Below are 16,512 nucleotides of genomic sequence, written 5' to 3' on the forward strand. Positions count from 1 at the left end.
TTGTCTGTGGCAAACAGTAGAGTCCGTATCGATTTTTTTGGCCTTTGGCTTTGGGCTGTGTTGGGTTTGACAATTGCTTTGCATGAACGCACGAATATTGTGCAACATTTTTGGACCGGAGCAGCGGCAAAAAACAAGATCAGTATTAACAATGTACCACGCATTTTTTGAAAAGTTGTTCGTGCCACGTTTTTGTTCTTTTATTTAACTCAATTTTTGCTCGGGGTTGACGTTGTTGTATGAGCATTTAATGACGAAATTTTGTATTATCGGCCCGGTTTGACTGCCTTGAGTCCGGCTGACAGCTTTTTCTCTATTTAATATTATGTGATTTTTTTTCGTGGCTTTTTGCTATTTAAACATGCTATTAATTTTTAATGGCGTGTGACATTTTTGTTTACGCACAGCTTCAATGTAGAGCAAAACATTAGCATGTCGGCGGTATTAGTTTACCAATTTTCTTGCTGCCATTGAGGCATTTGACGGTGTCTTAATTGATATTTATCGCTGGACGATTGCCATGTTCATCATAATAGAGTCGTGTAGCCGACAAAAAGCTCATTACTTTGGCTGACTGGTGGCTGCATGGTAAACGCGCCTACAATTTGGCCATTTGATTAGCCTCACCTCGTCATGGTCGCCGGGGCCCCAAGTGGCCGATCCAATCCGGCACATAAAATCCAATTTAATTAAGTTGGACTCTCGGATTGAGACGCAGGCGGAGGATCGAGACTCAGATGGAGGCCCACAAAATCACAGAGTAGCAGCTGCCGTGGCAGACAACCTTGCCAACATTCTTAACGTGTTCAAGATTTTTACCAACGCACTGCATTTAGGTTTGTTGTTGTCGCGTTCACTTTTCAAATGCTTACGAAATGTCAATATTCGGCACAAAGTTATTTGTTATTTGATCGGATCGATTGAGCAATTGTTGGTATACAATTTTTCTGTGTTTGTTCTTTTTGCCAAACGGTTTCTCATTGATTTGTTAGCTAATTGTATACGAAAAATGTAATTAAAATTAAAACGAGTAACTGGAAACCGCAACGCTCGCATGTCAGCTTGACAAACGAAAAATAGGTAAATAAAAAATGTTAACACCTAGATCGCACAGCTGGCGACAACGGTGCGAATGAGTCATATTGCACTAGAGTAGAGTTTCAATTAGTTGCAAATTACGGGCCCAAAGCTAAGAACTAACGAAAACAAAATAAAATGTTATAGCGAATAATTATAAAATATTTGGTATTGAAAGCATAATTGGGCACATATGAGTGATATATCCAAAAATGGTTCACACACTTGTCTTTACTTTCTAAATTGCAGAAATCACAAAATAATTTTACGTAATTTACGTAATTCAATGTTGCCACAATGACATTTCATTTTTACCATTTTTTCATTATTATTGCCCACCTATCAAATCTCAATTGGGTTTGCCATTTCTTAAACAATCGTAAGCCTAATTTGCTTTCATTGTTATGGATAATAAACGGACCCTGAGCTACATATGGCAAGGTTAACCATTTTGGGTCTCCATCACTTGGGCCTATATTTCCAAAACTATTTTCGCAAATGCCTTACTTCCTGGCAACCGCGATGATGGGTGTTTCTTTTTCGGCTTACCAAATGGCCGGCTTAATCATGCCTTCTATATGCCAATTAAATCCATGTCTGCTAGTAATGTTAGTTAGACCATAATTTTGTGAAAAATATCCGTTTGTGTCAAGCTAGTCATGTTTTATGCATAAATTGCTTTAGGAGTTGAAAATGCGACTAAGCATGTAGGATATATCTTTGGTTTTTCTTCGAACTTTTGTGTTCAGCTACATATAACAACGCTTGCTAAAGTATGTGCTTCTAACTTGAATTCATATTTACTCATTCATATTTAGTATATGAATAATAGCAGGTGGTTGTTGAACTCCTTCATTCTGATTTATTATCTGCTAAACACCGAAATTACAAAACTGGATCATTGGAGTATATTACAGATAAAATCTGACCTAAGTTTCTCCATTACAACATTATCAAATTTATCATATCATTTAATTTTTAACATAATATGTACATTTAACTGCATTCAAATTTTATTTGAGTACTCAGGTGTCTGCTATAAAAGGATTCACTTATTTGAAGCCAGGCATCAGTTGTTTCACATTCTACATTCAAGCTCCTAATTAAAAGACCAAATTCAAAATGGCACTCTATTATATTTTGGTGATCAGTGTCCTGGTTGTCTTCACCCAAGGATCGTATTTGTCGTCGGTGAATCAGGAATCCGGAGTGGGAGTTCATCAGTCTGGAGTTATTTCATCTGGAGCTCCAGCTGTCGGAATAACCCGTGGCCACTCTGCTGCTCCTCAGCCCCAAAGACCCATCTCTGGCTATGGATCCCTCTCTGGTCCTGTTGGAGGTTCCCGTCGAGTGCCCCCAATTGGAGTGACCGGATCTCGTCCTCGTGGTGGAGCTCCGCGTCGTCCATCTGCTGGAGCTCATGGTCGTCCAAATGTAGGTGGATCTGCCCATGGAAATTCCTACCAGAATCTCCAACGCAGCCAAAAGCCTTATTAAGAAACAGAACTTATCATCAGCAAATGACCAAACCCAGATCTACATCCTTCTTGTTACATCTCTAAACTACTCTCAAACCTTTTTCTATCGCAAATAATAACAAATGTTATACAAAAGTTGAAACAAAACTTGATTACAATTATTTTACAATGGCAGGGATGACATTGAACATTGGGGAATATTCAATGCATAGACATTACCTAGTACTTAATCCTTAGCAACAATGTCACCTTTGATGAACTGGTTAATACGCCAATTTAAACTTTAGCGACAAGTTACGCACTCAATCGGCTGCACTTCATGACTTAAACATTTCTTGAATTGTTGACCAAAGTAAGTAGCCAGTTAAGCTGGGAATATAAATTCGATTTTCAGACCATTAAAAGCTACCAATTTGTTGGTATTGGGTTATGTTAAGCCGCTGATTCTTGAATCAATAAAATAAACCAGAGTGGTGAAATAAAAATAAACTAAAGAACATAAGCACATAAAGCACATATACATACATATGTAGAGTACATCTATACTCTATATTTATCTATAACTCTTCAATTATACATTTGAATTGTAAAAATCCTAAGATTCTTTGTATCTGAATGTTTCGACTGACATTCAAAAATTAAGAAAAAAATTCTAACTTCAACTGAGAGGTCTTGAACATATCTCCAAGTCCTCGCTAATGGATTTTTGGTCAACAATATTTTGAGTCAACAATAATTTACACATAAATGTAGTTTTAAAATATGATTTTTATTTTTATTAACAATTTTTCGGGGACTAAATCAGCTTTTGGTGTTAGTTTGGCTTATGAATCCTATTGCGATTCTGGCCATGATTAGCTCCTCCGCCGATAGCACGTCCAGCGCTACCGATAACAGCAGGACGAGAGTTAGATCCAGTTTGACGACGACCATAAGAAGAAACAATACGAGGAGCAACTGGACGAGCAGCTGGGGACTTAGCCTGGGATCCTGGGGCCGGTCGCACTTCGGGGAAACTAATAGGAGCTCCTGATGAGACACCTCCAGCAAAATGGGCTTCTACCGAGGATACAGGTTCCACTTGCGTTACATGGTATCCTTGAACCAAGACGTTCAGAACACAGAACACGAAAGCAAATTGAATTAGCATATTTTCTATATTTATTACTTAATATCAGAAATGAATTTCTTTCTTTGTAATCTTTGTTGCACAACTGATGGTTCCTGTGGACTTGCTTTCTTTTTTATACGCTAAATCTTTATTAATAAAGTTATGGACAGCCACAAATCTAAAATTACTTTTTAAGCCTAATGATATAATTAGTTGAAATGTACCTACTGACTTAAAAGTGTAACAAATCACACACGGGAGTTTCCCGTTTCCTTATACATTAAATACTTCGAACATTACTTAATGTTAAATATCATTTACTAATCTCATTAACACGCTTCATAAAAAATTAATTAATAGGGACTGGAATAGAAACTTTTTATTAACAGCGAAACATGTTTTTTTTGTTGACGTGTGTTCATTTATAAGTTCTTTAAGGTCACATTTATAAAATGTATAAAATATATTACATTTTTTAAAGGTGTAGAAAAAAAAGATCTTACAGTTTTTATTTATTTTTATTTAAAAAACCTATAAAATAAAACTTATTCCCACTTAAAACATTAAAAAAACGAAGTAGAAGTATTCTTTTTTAAATGCCATTCAGATATTTTCAGCTTAGAATTCTTTTTTAGATTTGGAATATTATATGTGGTTTGAGTATTCGTTTAAAATATCAACGAACACATTTCTACTTCTTTTTCTTTTAAAAAAAAGTTGGCTTAAACAAAATGATACTTGTTAATAACTTATTTAAGTATTTGGATTCCCAGCCAGTTAAACGATAAATAGCTCTTGTAACAATAGTTTTAATACTGGCAGTAATTAAAAGGATCAATATTTTGATGTAAAACTTTTTATTCAATTGTTTTAATAGTTGACAATAAGGTTTCTTAAAATTGTTAAAAGTGTGTATAAACAGATCAATTTTTGCGTCGTTATTACTGCATCCTAATAGGTCCTGGGGCCGGTCGCACTTCGGGGAAACTAATAGGAGCTCCTGATGAGACACCTCCAGCAAAATGGGCTTCTACCGAGGATACAGGTTCCACTTGCGTTACATGGTATCCTTGAACCAAGACGTTCAGAACACAGAACACGAAAGCAAATTGAATTAGCATATTTTCTATATTTATTACTTAATATCAGAAATGAATTTCTTTCTTTGTAATCTTTGTTGCACAACTGATGGTTCCTGTGGACTTGCTTTCTTTTTTATACGCTAAATCTTTATTAATAAAGTTATGGACAGCCACAAATCTAAAATTACTTTTTAAGCCTAATGATATAATTAGTTGAAATGTACCTACTGACTTAAAAGTGTAACAAATCACACACGGGAGTTTCCCGTTTCCTTATACATTAAATACTTCGAACATTACTTAATGTTAAATATCATTTACTAATCTCATTAACACGCTTCATAAAAAATTAATTAATAGGGACTGGAATAGAAACTTTTTATTAACAGCGAAACATGTTTTTTTTGTTGACGTGTGTTCATTTATAAGTTCTTTAAGGTCACATTTATAAAATGTATAAAATATATTACATTTTTTAAAGGTGTAGAAAAAAAAGATCTTACAGTTTTTATTTATTTTTATTTAAAAAACCTATAAAATAAAACTTATTCCCACTTAAAACATTAAAAAAACGAAGTAGAAGTATTCTTTTTTAAATGCCATTCAGATATTTTCAGCTTAGAATTCTTTTTTAGATTTGGAATATTATATGTGGTTTGAGTATTCGTTTAAAATATCAACGAACACATTTCTACTTCTTTTTCTTTTAAAAAAAAGTTGGCTTAAACAAAATGATACTTGTTAATAACTTATTTAAGTATTTGGATTCCCAGCCAGTTAAACGATAAATAGCTCTTGTAACAATAGTTTTAATACTGGCAGTAATTAAAAGGATCAATATTTTGATGTAAAACTTTTTATTCAATTGTTTTAATAGTTGACAATAAGGTTTCTTAAAATTGTTAAAAGTGTGTATAAACAGATCAATTTTTGCGTCGTTATTACTGCATCCTAATAGGGCGTGTGGCCATGGTGATGAGTCTGATGAATGTTGCTGTGTCCAGATCCAATAACAATTGGGGCTGGCACTCCATGGGGATGGCGGATAGGAACCACTGGGGCAGCCACCACTCGGGGAGCAGAAATCAGGACTGTGGGACCAGGAACGACCACGGTAGCCGGCCGAATGTAGGACCCCGAATGAAGACGACCAGCCAATCCTGTTCCGATCACACGATGATTTCCTCCAACTGGAATGGATCCTGGACCATGGCTGTAGATCGGGCGTTGCGGCTGGTGAGCTGATGGATGTCCTTGAGAAACAACAACAGCCGGAGCTCCAGACGAGACGACCGGCGAGTGAAGTGCCACCTTCGACTCTTGTTCAATGGGAAAAATATTTGATCCTTTAGTCAGGACGAATATGGCGCTGAAGACAATAATGTAGCGGGCTGCCATCTTGGTTGTTTTGGATTAATCTCTCAGATTGACTGGTGCTTTCAATGTGGAAAACTAAAGCTTTTATAGTCAAGCTCGCATTATTCAAATTGTTTAACCTAATTAAAAAATACCAAAGCACTTTATTAAATTAATATTATATATTTTAGATGTCATGAGAAAAAAGTTCATTTGCCTCTGAACCTTCCAAGATTAAAATTGGAGTTCATTGGTCTTATTATTTCACGAAAAAATAATTGTTTACATTAAGGAGATTTGTATATCAGGTTTGATAGTTTGAAAAGACCCTTTGTTTCCATTTATTGCAGGTAATAAGCTTAACAATATTTCTAAAACAGACTTTTTGTTCAATATATATATTTTTGAATTTTCTATTCCATCTTAAAGCTTTTCCTGACATTAAAAATTCAGCTTGTCAGAGTCTAAGTGATAAATGTTGTCTACCGATTATTAATTGACGAACGAAAAACAAATATATATAAGATCTCCGGTTATGGGAAATTAAAAGTTTTTCCTTTTTCTTTAATTTCTTTAAAAGATTATAAATTTAAATTTATTATCCATAAAGTACATATCGAAATTGTTCAATAAAATTGGTTGCCGAAAGAATTGACAAGAGATCGGTGTGAGTTATCAACATGAAAATAATATAATTTTCAGCGGTGAGAATTATATAATAGTTATCAAAGACATTAAAAGAAATGATTCTAATGTCTTTGCAATCAGTTTCCTACCCAAGTAATTGCATTGGAGATGTTCCCAATTTCTAATAATTGTATTCATATTTTGTTTATCAAACTTTTATTGCAGTTATGAAAGAGCTATGTTGAGATCATTTAAATTACAATAGGGTCAGATTCGTCAGATCGGGATGGGATGGTGTATAATTTGTAAGGTGTTTTTAATATGGCTTCTGGTTGCGGTTGCGGTGGACATTTCCTGGGGCAGCTCCACCTCCGATAGGACGACCATAAGCGCTTGCAGAAGAACGACGAGGAGCACCACCATAAGGACGAGATCCGGCAGCTGGAACTTCGCCCACTCGACGGGATCCTCCGATAGATCCAGAGATGGATCCATGACCATAGGCAGGACGCTGGGCCTGAGAAGCAGCTGGGCGGCCCCGGGTAACACCAATGGCAGGAGCTCCAGATGAAACCACTCCAGAGTGATGAACCCGCACAAGATTCTCCTGCGCAACTGGCGAAATATTTGATCCTTGAGCCAGGACGATTGTGGCAATGATGACAAAAATAATATTGAGAGCCATTTTGTTATTTAGCTTTGTGGGTATTGCTTGTAAAACAACTGATGGTTTTAGCTGGAATGTGTAAGCTTATATACATATGAGACAACCGAAAATTTAGGGCAGCTAAGCATTTAATTAAATATTTTAAAACCATTAAAATCTGACTCACCAATCTCAATCATCTAAGTAAAGATTTTTCAACTCTCTTGGATGTCAAATAGAGGGTTTTGAACCTAAATGCTTTGGTTTAATATATTTAAGTGGAATATATTAGTTTAATCATATTATTTTTTAAAAGTTTGATATTGACATTTGCTAAATTCTACTCGAATTTATAAATAAAGCAGAAAGTTTCACGTTAAAAATTATATAAAGTGTTTGGTAAAAATGGTAATGGCTTCTTACAAATAATCTTAGTTCTGCCCAAAATACCCTCAACAAAACCCGGATATTTATAAAAAGTTAAGTTAAATATATCCCGACAGAAGTCGGAATAACAGAAGGGGAGGGATTAAACGAGAAAATCGGCAAAAAATTTTAGATTATACTGTTAAGTAGATTATACATTAAGTATTCTGACTCGATAAAAAAACGCAGAGACTTTATTTGAAAGGTAAGATTCTATGTTTAGTTGTTAAAGAATACTTTGTGAATAGCTTAGGTTTATAATTTCTTTTTAACTTTTTGGTTGGCAATTACGTAATACTTTTCCAATCATGTGTTTAAATTTACAAAATACAATTTGACAGTGGACAGTGCTATCACACAACTCATAGGAATAAGATTTCTAGTATATTTTAAAGTGCTTTAAAAAACAAAATGTTAAATGTGTTTACATATCTTTTATTTTTGTTATTATGGTTGCAAAACTTAATTTCAATTGGTTCTATTGGGAGTCTATAAATGGTGTCAAACGGGATCGCAGATAGATTCGGTAAGAGTATTTGCACGACTCTTAGCCATGATGGCGACCATGGTACACATTTCCGTGACCAGCTCCTACAACGGCTGGGGCAGGGACTCCTTGAGGCTGGCGAATGGGAGCAACCACCAAAGCAGGAACCACCACGGCTGCAGGACGAGCGTAGGACACAGCAGGACGAGGAGCAGACACAGCTGGACGAGCGTAAGACACAGCAGGACGAGTGTAGGACACAGCAGGAGGAGGTGCAGCGACATAGGGTCGTGCACCAGCCAACCCTAGTCCGACTCCGGAATGACCTCCGCCAACTGGAACTTGAAGTGTGCCTTGACCGTAAGCAGAACCAACGGACTGGGACACAGATGGATGTCCTTGCGAAATGATTTCCGCAGGAGCACCAGAGTGGATTGGCACCTCCGCTTCCTGCTCAATGGGTAAAAAATTTGATCCTTGGGCCAGGACGAATATGGCGCTGAAGATTACAAAGGAGCGGGCTGCCATTTTGATTTGTTTATTTTTGCTGAATGTTTGTTAAACAACTGATACCTTGTGCTGCTAACTTTGCACTTTTATACCAGAGAAAAGCCAGAAAGCCTGAATTTACAAGAGATGTAATTCATCATTTTTAAGTAATTATAGTATGTGATGTCATGCAATCTGCTCCAAATTCTAAGTTGACCCAGTTTATTGCACTTTGAACTGATTTCTCATCTTGTTTATGCAAGACAATTACTGGTTTTGCCCTAATTAATTTAAAATAAATTTAATGTAATGTAATGTAATTATCTAAAGTAAGCTAATTTTAACGTGTTTTCATTACAACCAATCTTAAAAATGTATTATTATATTATACAAATACTGATTAGACATCATTTGACAAATCCGAATAATTAATGTACCACAAAACCATACTAGATTAGTTTAAAATGGCCAATTTTCAATCATTTTGTAGTATATTTTTTCTTGATAGGGACCAACATTTCCGTCCGTCCGTCCATTATGTAAGCAGAATATGGTCTATATCTGAAGCCAGTCGGCAACGAGTTATGGATATCTAACCTAATAGCCGAGGAAATCGACTAAAGCGCTTCTTCTGGTGTTTTTGTTATTATGTTTTAATTCGTTGTCTATTTATTAGCAATTGTTTGTTCGATCGGCATAAAATGGCGCTGATTTTAATAAATGGAGGACCTTGTTGATACATATTAAATAAATATATTTATAGGCAAGCCTTTTTTTTTGCTATATTTTAAAAGAACATGGCTCATTGATTTGTTTTTCGAATATAGATCAATGCATATGATTATCACGCAAAAGTACACCCAGATTTGTGTAAATAGTAGACACACACCATCGACAACGACAAAATTATTTCATTTGACAATATTATATTTCGGAAGAAAAAAACAATACAACTTATAATAGGACGCAATCAGGTAGATATCAGTTCAGTTATCTTGAGCTCAGAATTAGTGGGCCCTGTGAGCGCTGGGCAGACGATGGCATTCGTGATGACCGATATGTCTCAGAACTGCAAGTAAACAATAATATCATTTGTGGTACCATTTTAAATAGGATTATAACCAACCTGGCTTAAGTTCATTGCGACGCAGGCAGTTCAAAACGGCCAGTTCGCAAGAGTTCTTCACCTTGTAGCAGAGATGACCATCGGTGGCATAAGTTGGACTATGAACCCTGGGGCAGTGGATGGTGGCGTGGCAGTTGCGCTGATGATGCAGATGATGAACACCATGAGTTCCGTGATATGGTGCCTTCAGATGGTTGTGGTGATGGGGGGACGCGTGGATTGGATGCTGATGGTGGGATCCATGAACTTCATGAACTGGTGCCTCAAGTTGTTGGTGAGGATGTGAACCATGATAGTGGTGCTGCGGGGATCCGTGGATGAGATGATGCGATTCAGACAACTGATGATGATGGTGGGATTCAGATAGGTGATGGTGAGATTCTAGCTGATAATGGGGTCCGTGCTCGTGATGATGCGATTGGGATTGGTACAAATGTACTCCTTGATGATGACTTCCTACTCCTGCAGACAATGGCTCGCTATGAAGGATTTGATGCACTGAAGCATCTTCGACAGGCAGGTATCCTTTCTGGGGAACCTCCGCTTCTGATATAAGAATATTCGATCCGCGCAGAAAGGATCCTTGGGCAAGGACCATCCAAGCACTCAGCAAGACAACGAAACGCAGAGCCATATTTGCTTGCCAAAATTACAATTGTTTCGTTACTCGCGAGCCAACTGATGCTGATTCACAGGAACCTTTTCGGTTTTATACCCAGAGCACAGTAGAAGCCGAGTCCAATAATTTACACTTAATAAGAAACCCATTTTAATTAGAAATTAATTAAAAGATAAGCAACGCAATGGCATCGTTGGTAGGCAGCTAATTAAATAATATAAATACTCTAAAGCAAGGCATAAATCACAACCTTGTGGTATATGCAGGCTAGGAACGTTCAACTCGGGAATTTCTTCACTCCAGTTATTCGCAAAACCTAGAGCTCAGAATTCTAAGCCCTCAGGTCAACCCGAGTTGACTGAAGCCGTTCGCATGCTTATATCTTTACAAATGGTCTTAGTTATAATAGTCTTTTAATATTTTTATTTTGATGTTGCCCTACAATTCTCAAATGGTTCTGGTGAAGACGGTAAGACTCGTCGTAGTAGTTCAAAGTCACAAAATATTAAAAGTAAACTATTTTACAATTTGTACTTAGCTGTGATTACTTCGAGATTGTCAAATCGACAAATGTTGGTTATAAAAGTGTTTTAACTGTTGTTACTTATTTTAAAATGTGTTAGAAGAATCGCCGCATGACCGAAAATGTAAATAATCTCATAAACTGGAATTGTGACCAGATTTCTGCTGTCTTCTTCAGTTTTTAATTCACGTTTCATATCCAAATAAAATGTAAAATTCCCATTAAGAGTGGGATTACCGTATACTAAAGAAGATAATATATCTATTTAGATTTATTCGTTTCAAAGTGCTACTAGATCTATCTCACGGGACTTTACAAATAAGATGTAAGTAATTAAACTACTCTATTATTATGTTGTAATTAGTCAATTGAACTTACTCTCACATCTCGCGATGTGAGTCTTTCTGTTGTGGGCGTGACAGTTTTTTGAAACTATCATTCTACCATATGCATGCTAAATAGCTTACAAAAAACCCGAGATCGTAAAACCTTAATTAGTTATTAGCTTTATATGAACATAAAATAACGTTTTCAATAGGCACTCAGTATAATAAAAAACTTATTAAAATAAACTCTAAAGCCCCAAAGCAAACGTCACGTGCTCAACAGAAGTGGATAATTTCAGTGAATTATTGGGTTATCTAATTACACATTTTATATTAGACAGGCGAGGAGTTACCCTTACCTATTTTTAATTAGTTTTAATAATAATTAATATAATATAATATAATAAGATAAGAAACATGTGGTATTACATTAGGATTCATATTATTTTTATTAAGCAATATATTATATAAATACATTTAAATACATTTTTATATATCCGTAACAAAATGAGTTTCATACAGATTACATATTTTTAATATTATGTTAAAGCGAATATTAAAAATTATTATTATTAAACAAAAATTTTTCCCTACATCTTCTTGTAAACTGGGTGTGACTAAAACACTATTAAATTATTCAGCGCGGTCGCTAGATTTCTACGTGACTTGTTGGCTGTTCATGCTTGAAAGTCCCATAGAAGCCCTAATAGATGAAAACAACTAATAGTCATATATTTAGGTGTAAAAGTTCATTTATTATCACCTTTAAAACATTCTGCGTGGCTTACAAAAAAGCTGTAAAATTAAATAAAGGGAAATAAGTCAAATGTCATATTTAAACATAATGTTTAACTTACTGTGGCCACTACGACAGGTGTGAGCCCGTTTTTCACACTCATTACCAAAGTGTAGGACTTTGCCCTTGTAGATTCCTGTTGTGGGCTGATAAATGGCTGTACAAATGTCAGAACATTGCTTCTGACACTCCATCTTGGTCGTTATGGTCAATGCTTTTATATAATATTCGTTTCATTAATTCTTATTAAATTGTAATAAGAAAATGCTTACGTGGCTTGCGATGGCAGTTCTCCTTGTCGAAATAGCACTTATTCCGGAAAACATTGCAACCTCCTCCGAGAGCCCAAACAACTTCCTCCGTATCCGGACATTCGCCTGAGCAGTTACCACTAACTTGGCTCAAAGCCACACACAGCAAAAGGCAAATATAGAGAGAGAACTTCATGTTTAAAGGCCTCGAAGTTTTGGGATGAACTGAGCAGATCGTTTGCCACCTCCACTTATATATATGTTTTTGTTAGCTGTGGAGGCACGTCTTCAGAAATTTGTTATCGGATTTAATTTATTCAAACAACAGAAACCGCCAGATGTGTGGGGATTTTTTGTTTGTTAATATTATACATAAATAACACTTCATAAAAACGCTTGTGGTGGCCCATTGTTTGCTTTCTTATCAATAAATAAAAACATTTTACAATCGTACTTTAAAAACATTTAATTTTCATCAGAATTTTTCTTACCCAAATTATACATAAAGAAAAAAGGTTTTTTATGGAGCAAGAACAAGAAAATCTCTTTATTTGAATTCTTTGTTTAGGATTTTCATTAATAAAAGTATTAAGCCCTATACGAAAGCTGTAAAAACACATAGAATTAGCCTTGGAACACATTTTTTTTTCAGTGCATTACTTACTTTCGCCAGTTCGACAGGTGTGAATGATCTTCTCGCACTCATTGCTAAATTTCCGCAGCTGACCCTTATAAATTCCACCTGTGGGCTGATAAACCGCACCACAGGCATCAGCGCATTGCTTTTGGCACTCCTCCTTTGTGGTGATGGTCAACTCTATAAAATTTGGTTAGTAATTAAACATCAAGTTATATGGCTAATAATATGTTCGCACCATAATCGGGATTACAGTTCGCTTTGTCGAAGTAACATTTATTGCGGAAAACATTGCATCCGCCTCCAAGGGCCCACACCACATCCTCCGTATCAGCACAGCTTTCCGGGCAACTAGCACTAACTTGGCTTAAAGCCACACACAGCAAAAGGCTAATATAGAGGAAAAACTTCATGTTTGATAGCCTCGAAGTTTTGGGATGAACTGAGCAGATCGTTCGCTTCCTCAACTTATAAAGGTTTTTGTTTGCTTCGTTAAGTTTTATCGATTTTAATTTATTCAAACGGCAGAAACTGCCAGATGTGTAATTAACACTTTTTAAAGACGCTTGTGATCCCCCTTCAGTTGCTTCTTTATCATTAAATCTAAACAATTCAATGTTCATCAGACAGGAACACAATGCTCACTTAGAACTAAAGCCTTTCCTAATTCAAATGAAAAATCCATATAAGCGTATTTGATTTATTTATGGAACAAGAACTCGAAAATCTCTTTATTTGAATTCTTAGTTCAATCTTTCAATCACATAATCATATAGTCCTACAAAAAAGCTGTGAAAATACAAAGAATTAATCTTTGAGCACCTTATTTATGGGGAACAACTTACTTTCGCCAGTCCGACAGGTGTGAATAAACTTTTGGCACTCATTGCTAAAGTTTCGCACCTGACCCTTATAAACTCCACTTGTGGGCTGGTAAACTGCAGGACAAGCATCGGCACAATGCTTTTGGCACTCCTCCTTTGTGGTGATGGTCAACTCTATAACATTTGGTTAGTAATTAAACATCAATTTATATGGCTAATAATATGTTCGCACCATAATCGGGATTACAGTTCGCTTTGTCGAAGTAACATTTATTGCGGAAAACATTGCATCCGCCTCCAAGGGCCTACACCACATCCTCCGTATCAGGACAGCTCTCCGGGCAACTAGCACTAACTTGGCTTATAGCCAGACCGAGCAGCAGGCACAGAGAGAAAAGCGATTTCATCTTGAATATATTTCTATAACTAACTGCTGAACAGCGTGAATCTCTTTTATATAAGCAGCTAGGGCGATTCTAGGGACTGAGTGGGTTTTTCAGTGTGAGTATATGCAGAATAGTCACAAAACAGATGTCGGTGATTTTTATATTATTTGTTTACGCGATTCACGCGTATTCGTGGATTTAAAATGAATAGACAAAGATAAGAGAGCTCATATATATAAACGATTCTCATCAGAGTTTACTGGGCTCTCACGCTATCAGCCTCATTACGATACAATACTTTTAATTATAACATTGTTATAAATATCAATAAATGTACAGAAACTATAAAATTAAGCGAAATATTTTTTTAAATATTATTTAATAAATTTTAACTTGCGGTATAATTAGTGATTTGATAAAATAATACAAAATGTAAAACTAAGGCAAAGTCAAGGAAGCAGGCAACTTATTAAATATTTGTGAAATACATCTAAAAGTAGAATATATTTAAAATTTGTAAAGATATAACATATATATCTTCCAGTAAGGGATACCCGTAGCTAATCGAATAATAAAGTAAACGTGAACGTGGGTTGATCAGCTGTTTTTTTTTCCACTAACTGGTTTATCTGTGTTTCCTCACTGTAACCAACTCTCGTGATTTCTCTACGGCCACGTTTTATGTCCAAGCTTTGTCATTAAATGGAGCAGATATTTGTTGCTAGCCAGAAACGACACTTAGAAAAACTCAGGCCGCTGGGGCAAATCCAATTCGCCGATGGCCCGCATCGAAGGCGGTGTAATATCGACCGATGAAAACGTCTCCAAGAATCCAGAACTCCGCATCCATCAAGGTGAAAGCAGATAGACAAATACTCGATCCATCGTCGTTTGTAGCACTCATTACATAATCTCTGGGCTGCAGGCCAAATCGCTGACCTCCAATGATGAACACGATTTCGGGCAAACTATCGATCTCAGAACAGTTGAGCAAATATTCGTTATTTGAAGTGGGCAAACCGCCAAGGAGACTATTAATAATTAGGTATTCTCTGGGGGGAGCTGCCAGTAGAGATGTACCCGTATCCGCGATGGCCTGTCGATGCTGACTGATTCTAGTACCGGCCACTTCAATGGCATCCAAAGGGAACTGCCAATACCCCGCATGAGTGAGGGGCACGTAGGTTAGGGATCCCGAAAACTTGGTCTTATCCACCCCACCGAAAAGTAGTTCTCCACCCTTTCGATCACTGCCATTGCGCTTCAGATAAAACGAGAACACACAATCATCCACCAGCTTCTGGTCACACATGCTCTCGAACAATGGCTTAATTCCCTGCTCAGCTATTGGCCGGAAGCCCAGTCCCACAATCCCCGCGAAATTGGTATCCACAAAGGTTGGACCCGGCTCGTGTGTGGCCATGCCAAAGGTTTGATTCCGCACCACCAGTTGGCCAATGGCAACCGTATCCTGGGCCAGTCTTCCCGACAGACTTCCAGTTCCGTAGGCGATGGAAAATCTCCGACCGTCCGGAACAAAGGTACTCGAGGCACTGGCGTTGTAGCGATGATGATGGTGACAGGCCACACTCTTCGGCGAACACTCGGCGCTTGGCACCCAGAGATTGGCTGATCCCGTGTCAAAGAGCATATTAAAAGGCTGACCCGGCGATCCAATGCTAATGGGTCCAGCGTACTCCAAGTTCAATCGGTTATCGAGCGTTTCAGTGGCCCCACCATTCCTTGACGTTAGCTCTTGTTCTCCAACCACATTGTACTTGGCCAAAAGGGATGATCTGCCGGCACGGTGTTGACGGCGACTGGCCATGAAAGAGGCCTGAAATTGCATGGGAATCCGGATCAGTTGGCCCTGGCACTTCGCCCAAAACAGGCACAAGATCCACAGGGACAACCACAGCGAAATGAGGCAGTGCATTACTAGCCCGACCAGGCGAATTTAAATCGATCCGAACCGTTTGTAAAGCCCCTTTCAACTAATTGACGGAGATTCTGGCCGCGATTGTTTTATAGCACCTGCAAATGGAGCACTTTAATGGCCCAATTCGTCTGGCATTCCAAATGGAATTGGCTAATGTGGTGGTTGAACGCACATGTTTGCGTAAAGTAGAGATAAATAGTGCGAGTACATTTAATTGAATAAACAAAGCAATTGGCAATTACACAATTAAATTGTGCGAACAGTGGTACATTGACAAATGATTTCGTTTTAATAAAAAGCAATAAA

General features: G+C 37.0%; 9 protein-coding genes and 1 pseudogene across 10 annotated transcripts; 1 reads left to right on the forward strand and 9 right to left on the reverse strand.

Annotated features, from left to right (window-relative positions):
* The first annotated feature begins 2,142 nt into the window (after positions 1–2,142).
* On the forward strand, positions 2,143–2,702 carry LOC6616749. The gene has a single exon (XM_002041050.2). The coding sequence runs from the start codon at positions 2,200–2,202 to the stop codon at positions 2,572–2,574; it is 375 nt and encodes a 124-aa protein (XP_002041086.1). The 5' UTR covers positions 2,143–2,199; the 3' UTR covers positions 2,575–2,702.
* Positions 2,703–3,305: 603 nt separating this feature from the next.
* LOC6616750 lies at positions 3,306–3,715 on the reverse strand. The gene has a single exon (XM_002041051.2). The coding sequence runs from the start codon at positions 3,703–3,705 to the stop codon at positions 3,370–3,372; it is 336 nt and encodes a 111-aa protein (XP_002041087.1). The 5' UTR covers positions 3,706–3,715; the 3' UTR covers positions 3,306–3,369.
* A 1,984-nt stretch (positions 3,716–5,699) lies between these two features.
* On the reverse strand, positions 5,700–6,146 carry LOC6616751 (endochitinase A1). The gene has a single exon (XM_002041052.1). The coding sequence runs from the start codon at positions 6,144–6,146 to the stop codon at positions 5,700–5,702; it is 447 nt and encodes a 148-aa protein (XP_002041088.1).
* A 772-nt stretch (positions 6,147–6,918) lies between these two features.
* Positions 6,919–7,453, reverse strand: LOC6616752. The gene has a single exon (XM_002041053.2). The coding sequence runs from the start codon at positions 7,414–7,416 to the stop codon at positions 7,048–7,050; it is 369 nt and encodes a 122-aa protein (XP_002041089.1). The 5' UTR covers positions 7,417–7,453; the 3' UTR covers positions 6,919–7,047.
* Positions 7,454–8,174: 721 nt separating this feature from the next.
* LOC6616753 lies at positions 8,175–8,855 on the reverse strand. The gene has a single exon (XM_002041054.2). It carries the CDS (start codon positions 8,816–8,818, stop codon positions 8,351–8,353), a length of 468 nt encoding a protein of 155 aa, XP_002041090.1. The 5' UTR covers positions 8,819–8,855; the 3' UTR covers positions 8,175–8,350.
* An 853-nt stretch (positions 8,856–9,708) lies between these two features.
* LOC6616754 (histidine-rich glycoprotein) lies at positions 9,709–10,597 on the reverse strand. The gene is made up of 2 exons (XM_002041055.2): positions 9,906–10,597; positions 9,709–9,848 (listed from the first exon to the last, which is right to left on the reverse strand). The coding sequence occupies exons 1-2, from the start codon at positions 10,537–10,539 to the stop codon at positions 9,787–9,789; spliced, it is 696 nt and encodes a 231-aa protein (XP_002041091.1). The 5' UTR covers positions 10,540–10,597; the 3' UTR covers positions 9,709–9,786.
* Positions 10,598–11,845: 1,248 nt separating this feature from the next.
* LOC6616755 lies at positions 11,846–12,652 on the reverse strand. 2 transcript variants are annotated; one of them, XM_032721320.1, is made up of 4 exons: positions 12,442–12,652; positions 12,231–12,383; positions 12,137–12,168; positions 11,846–12,076 (listed from the first exon to the last, which is right to left on the reverse strand). In XM_032721320.1, exons 1-3 carry the CDS (start codon positions 12,614–12,616, stop codon positions 12,158–12,160), a joined length of 339 nt encoding a protein of 112 aa, XP_032577211.1. In that variant the 5' UTR covers positions 12,617–12,652; the 3' UTR covers positions 11,846–12,076; positions 12,137–12,157. The 2 variants fall into 2 exon arrangements, with proteins under 2 accessions (XP_032577211.1, XP_032577210.1); XM_032721319.1 differs by having other exon boundaries at positions 11,846–12,168.
* Positions 12,653–12,868: 216 nt separating this feature from the next.
* Positions 12,869–13,500, reverse strand: LOC116801504. The gene is made up of 3 exons (XM_032721558.1): positions 13,296–13,500; positions 13,085–13,237; positions 12,869–13,026 (listed from the first exon to the last, which is right to left on the reverse strand). The coding sequence occupies exons 1-3, from the start codon at positions 13,468–13,470 to the stop codon at positions 13,016–13,018; spliced, it is 339 nt and encodes a 112-aa protein (XP_032577449.1). The 5' UTR covers positions 13,471–13,500; the 3' UTR covers positions 12,869–13,015.
* Positions 13,501–13,576: 76 nt separating this feature from the next.
* On the reverse strand, positions 13,577–14,398 carry LOC116801505 (annotated as a pseudogene).
* Positions 14,399–14,643: 245 nt separating this feature from the next.
* Positions 14,644–16,264, reverse strand: LOC6616756 (lysosomal aspartic protease). Its single transcript, XM_002041057.2, has one exon. It carries the CDS (start codon positions 16,201–16,203, stop codon positions 15,016–15,018), a length of 1,188 nt encoding a protein of 395 aa, XP_002041093.1. The 5' UTR covers positions 16,204–16,264; the 3' UTR covers positions 14,644–15,015.
* Positions 16,265–16,512: the final 248 nt, after the last annotated feature.

Source organism: Drosophila sechellia, chromosome 3R (assembly GCF_004382195.2).
Source record: "Drosophila sechellia strain sech25 chromosome 3R, ASM438219v1, whole genome shotgun sequence".
Lineage (NCBI taxonomy): Eukaryota > Metazoa > Arthropoda > Insecta > Diptera > Drosophilidae > Drosophila > Drosophila sechellia.

Coding starts and splice junctions, on each gene's coding strand:
- LOC6616749 (XM_002041050.2), top strand. CDS start 2,200: ATGGCACTCTATTATATTTTGGTGATCAGTGTCCTGGTTGTCTTCACC.
- LOC6616750 (XM_002041051.2), bottom strand. CDS start 3,705: ATGCTAATTCAATTTGCTTTCGTGTTCTGTGTTCTGAACGTCTTGGTT.
- LOC6616751 (XM_002041052.1), bottom strand. CDS start 6,146: ATGGCAGCCCGCTACATTATTGTCTTCAGCGCCATATTCGTCCTGACT.
- LOC6616752 (XM_002041053.2), bottom strand. CDS start 7,416: ATGGCTCTCAATATTATTTTTGTCATCATTGCCACAATCGTCCTGGCT.
- LOC6616753 (XM_002041054.2), bottom strand. CDS start 8,818: ATGGCAGCCCGCTCCTTTGTAATCTTCAGCGCCATATTCGTCCTGGCC.
- LOC6616754 (XM_002041055.2), bottom strand. CDS start 10,539: ATGGCTCTGCGTTTCGTTGTCTTGCTGAGTGCTTGGATGGTCCTTGCC. Junction 9,849..9,905: donor TCGCAATGAACTTAAGCCAG/GTTGGTTATAAT, acceptor GTTTACTTGCAG/TTCTGAGACATATCGGTCAT.
- LOC6616755 (XM_032721320.1), bottom strand. CDS start 12,616: ATGAAGTTCTCTCTCTATATTTGCCTTTTGCTGTGTGTGGCTTTGAGC. Junction 12,384..12,441: donor GAACTGCCATCGCAAGCCAC/GTAAGCATTTTC, acceptor ATTATATAAAAG/CATTGACCATAACGACCAAG.
- LOC116801504 (XM_032721558.1), bottom strand. CDS start 13,470: ATGAAGTTTTTCCTCTATATTAGCCTTTTGCTGTGTGTGGCTTTAAGC. Junction 13,238..13,295: donor GAACTGTAATCCCGATTATG/GTGCGAACATAT, acceptor CAAATTTTATAG/AGTTGACCATCACCACAAAG.
- LOC6616756 (XM_002041057.2), bottom strand. CDS start 16,203: ATGCACTGCCTCATTTCGCTGTGGTTGTCCCTGTGGATCTTGTGCCTG.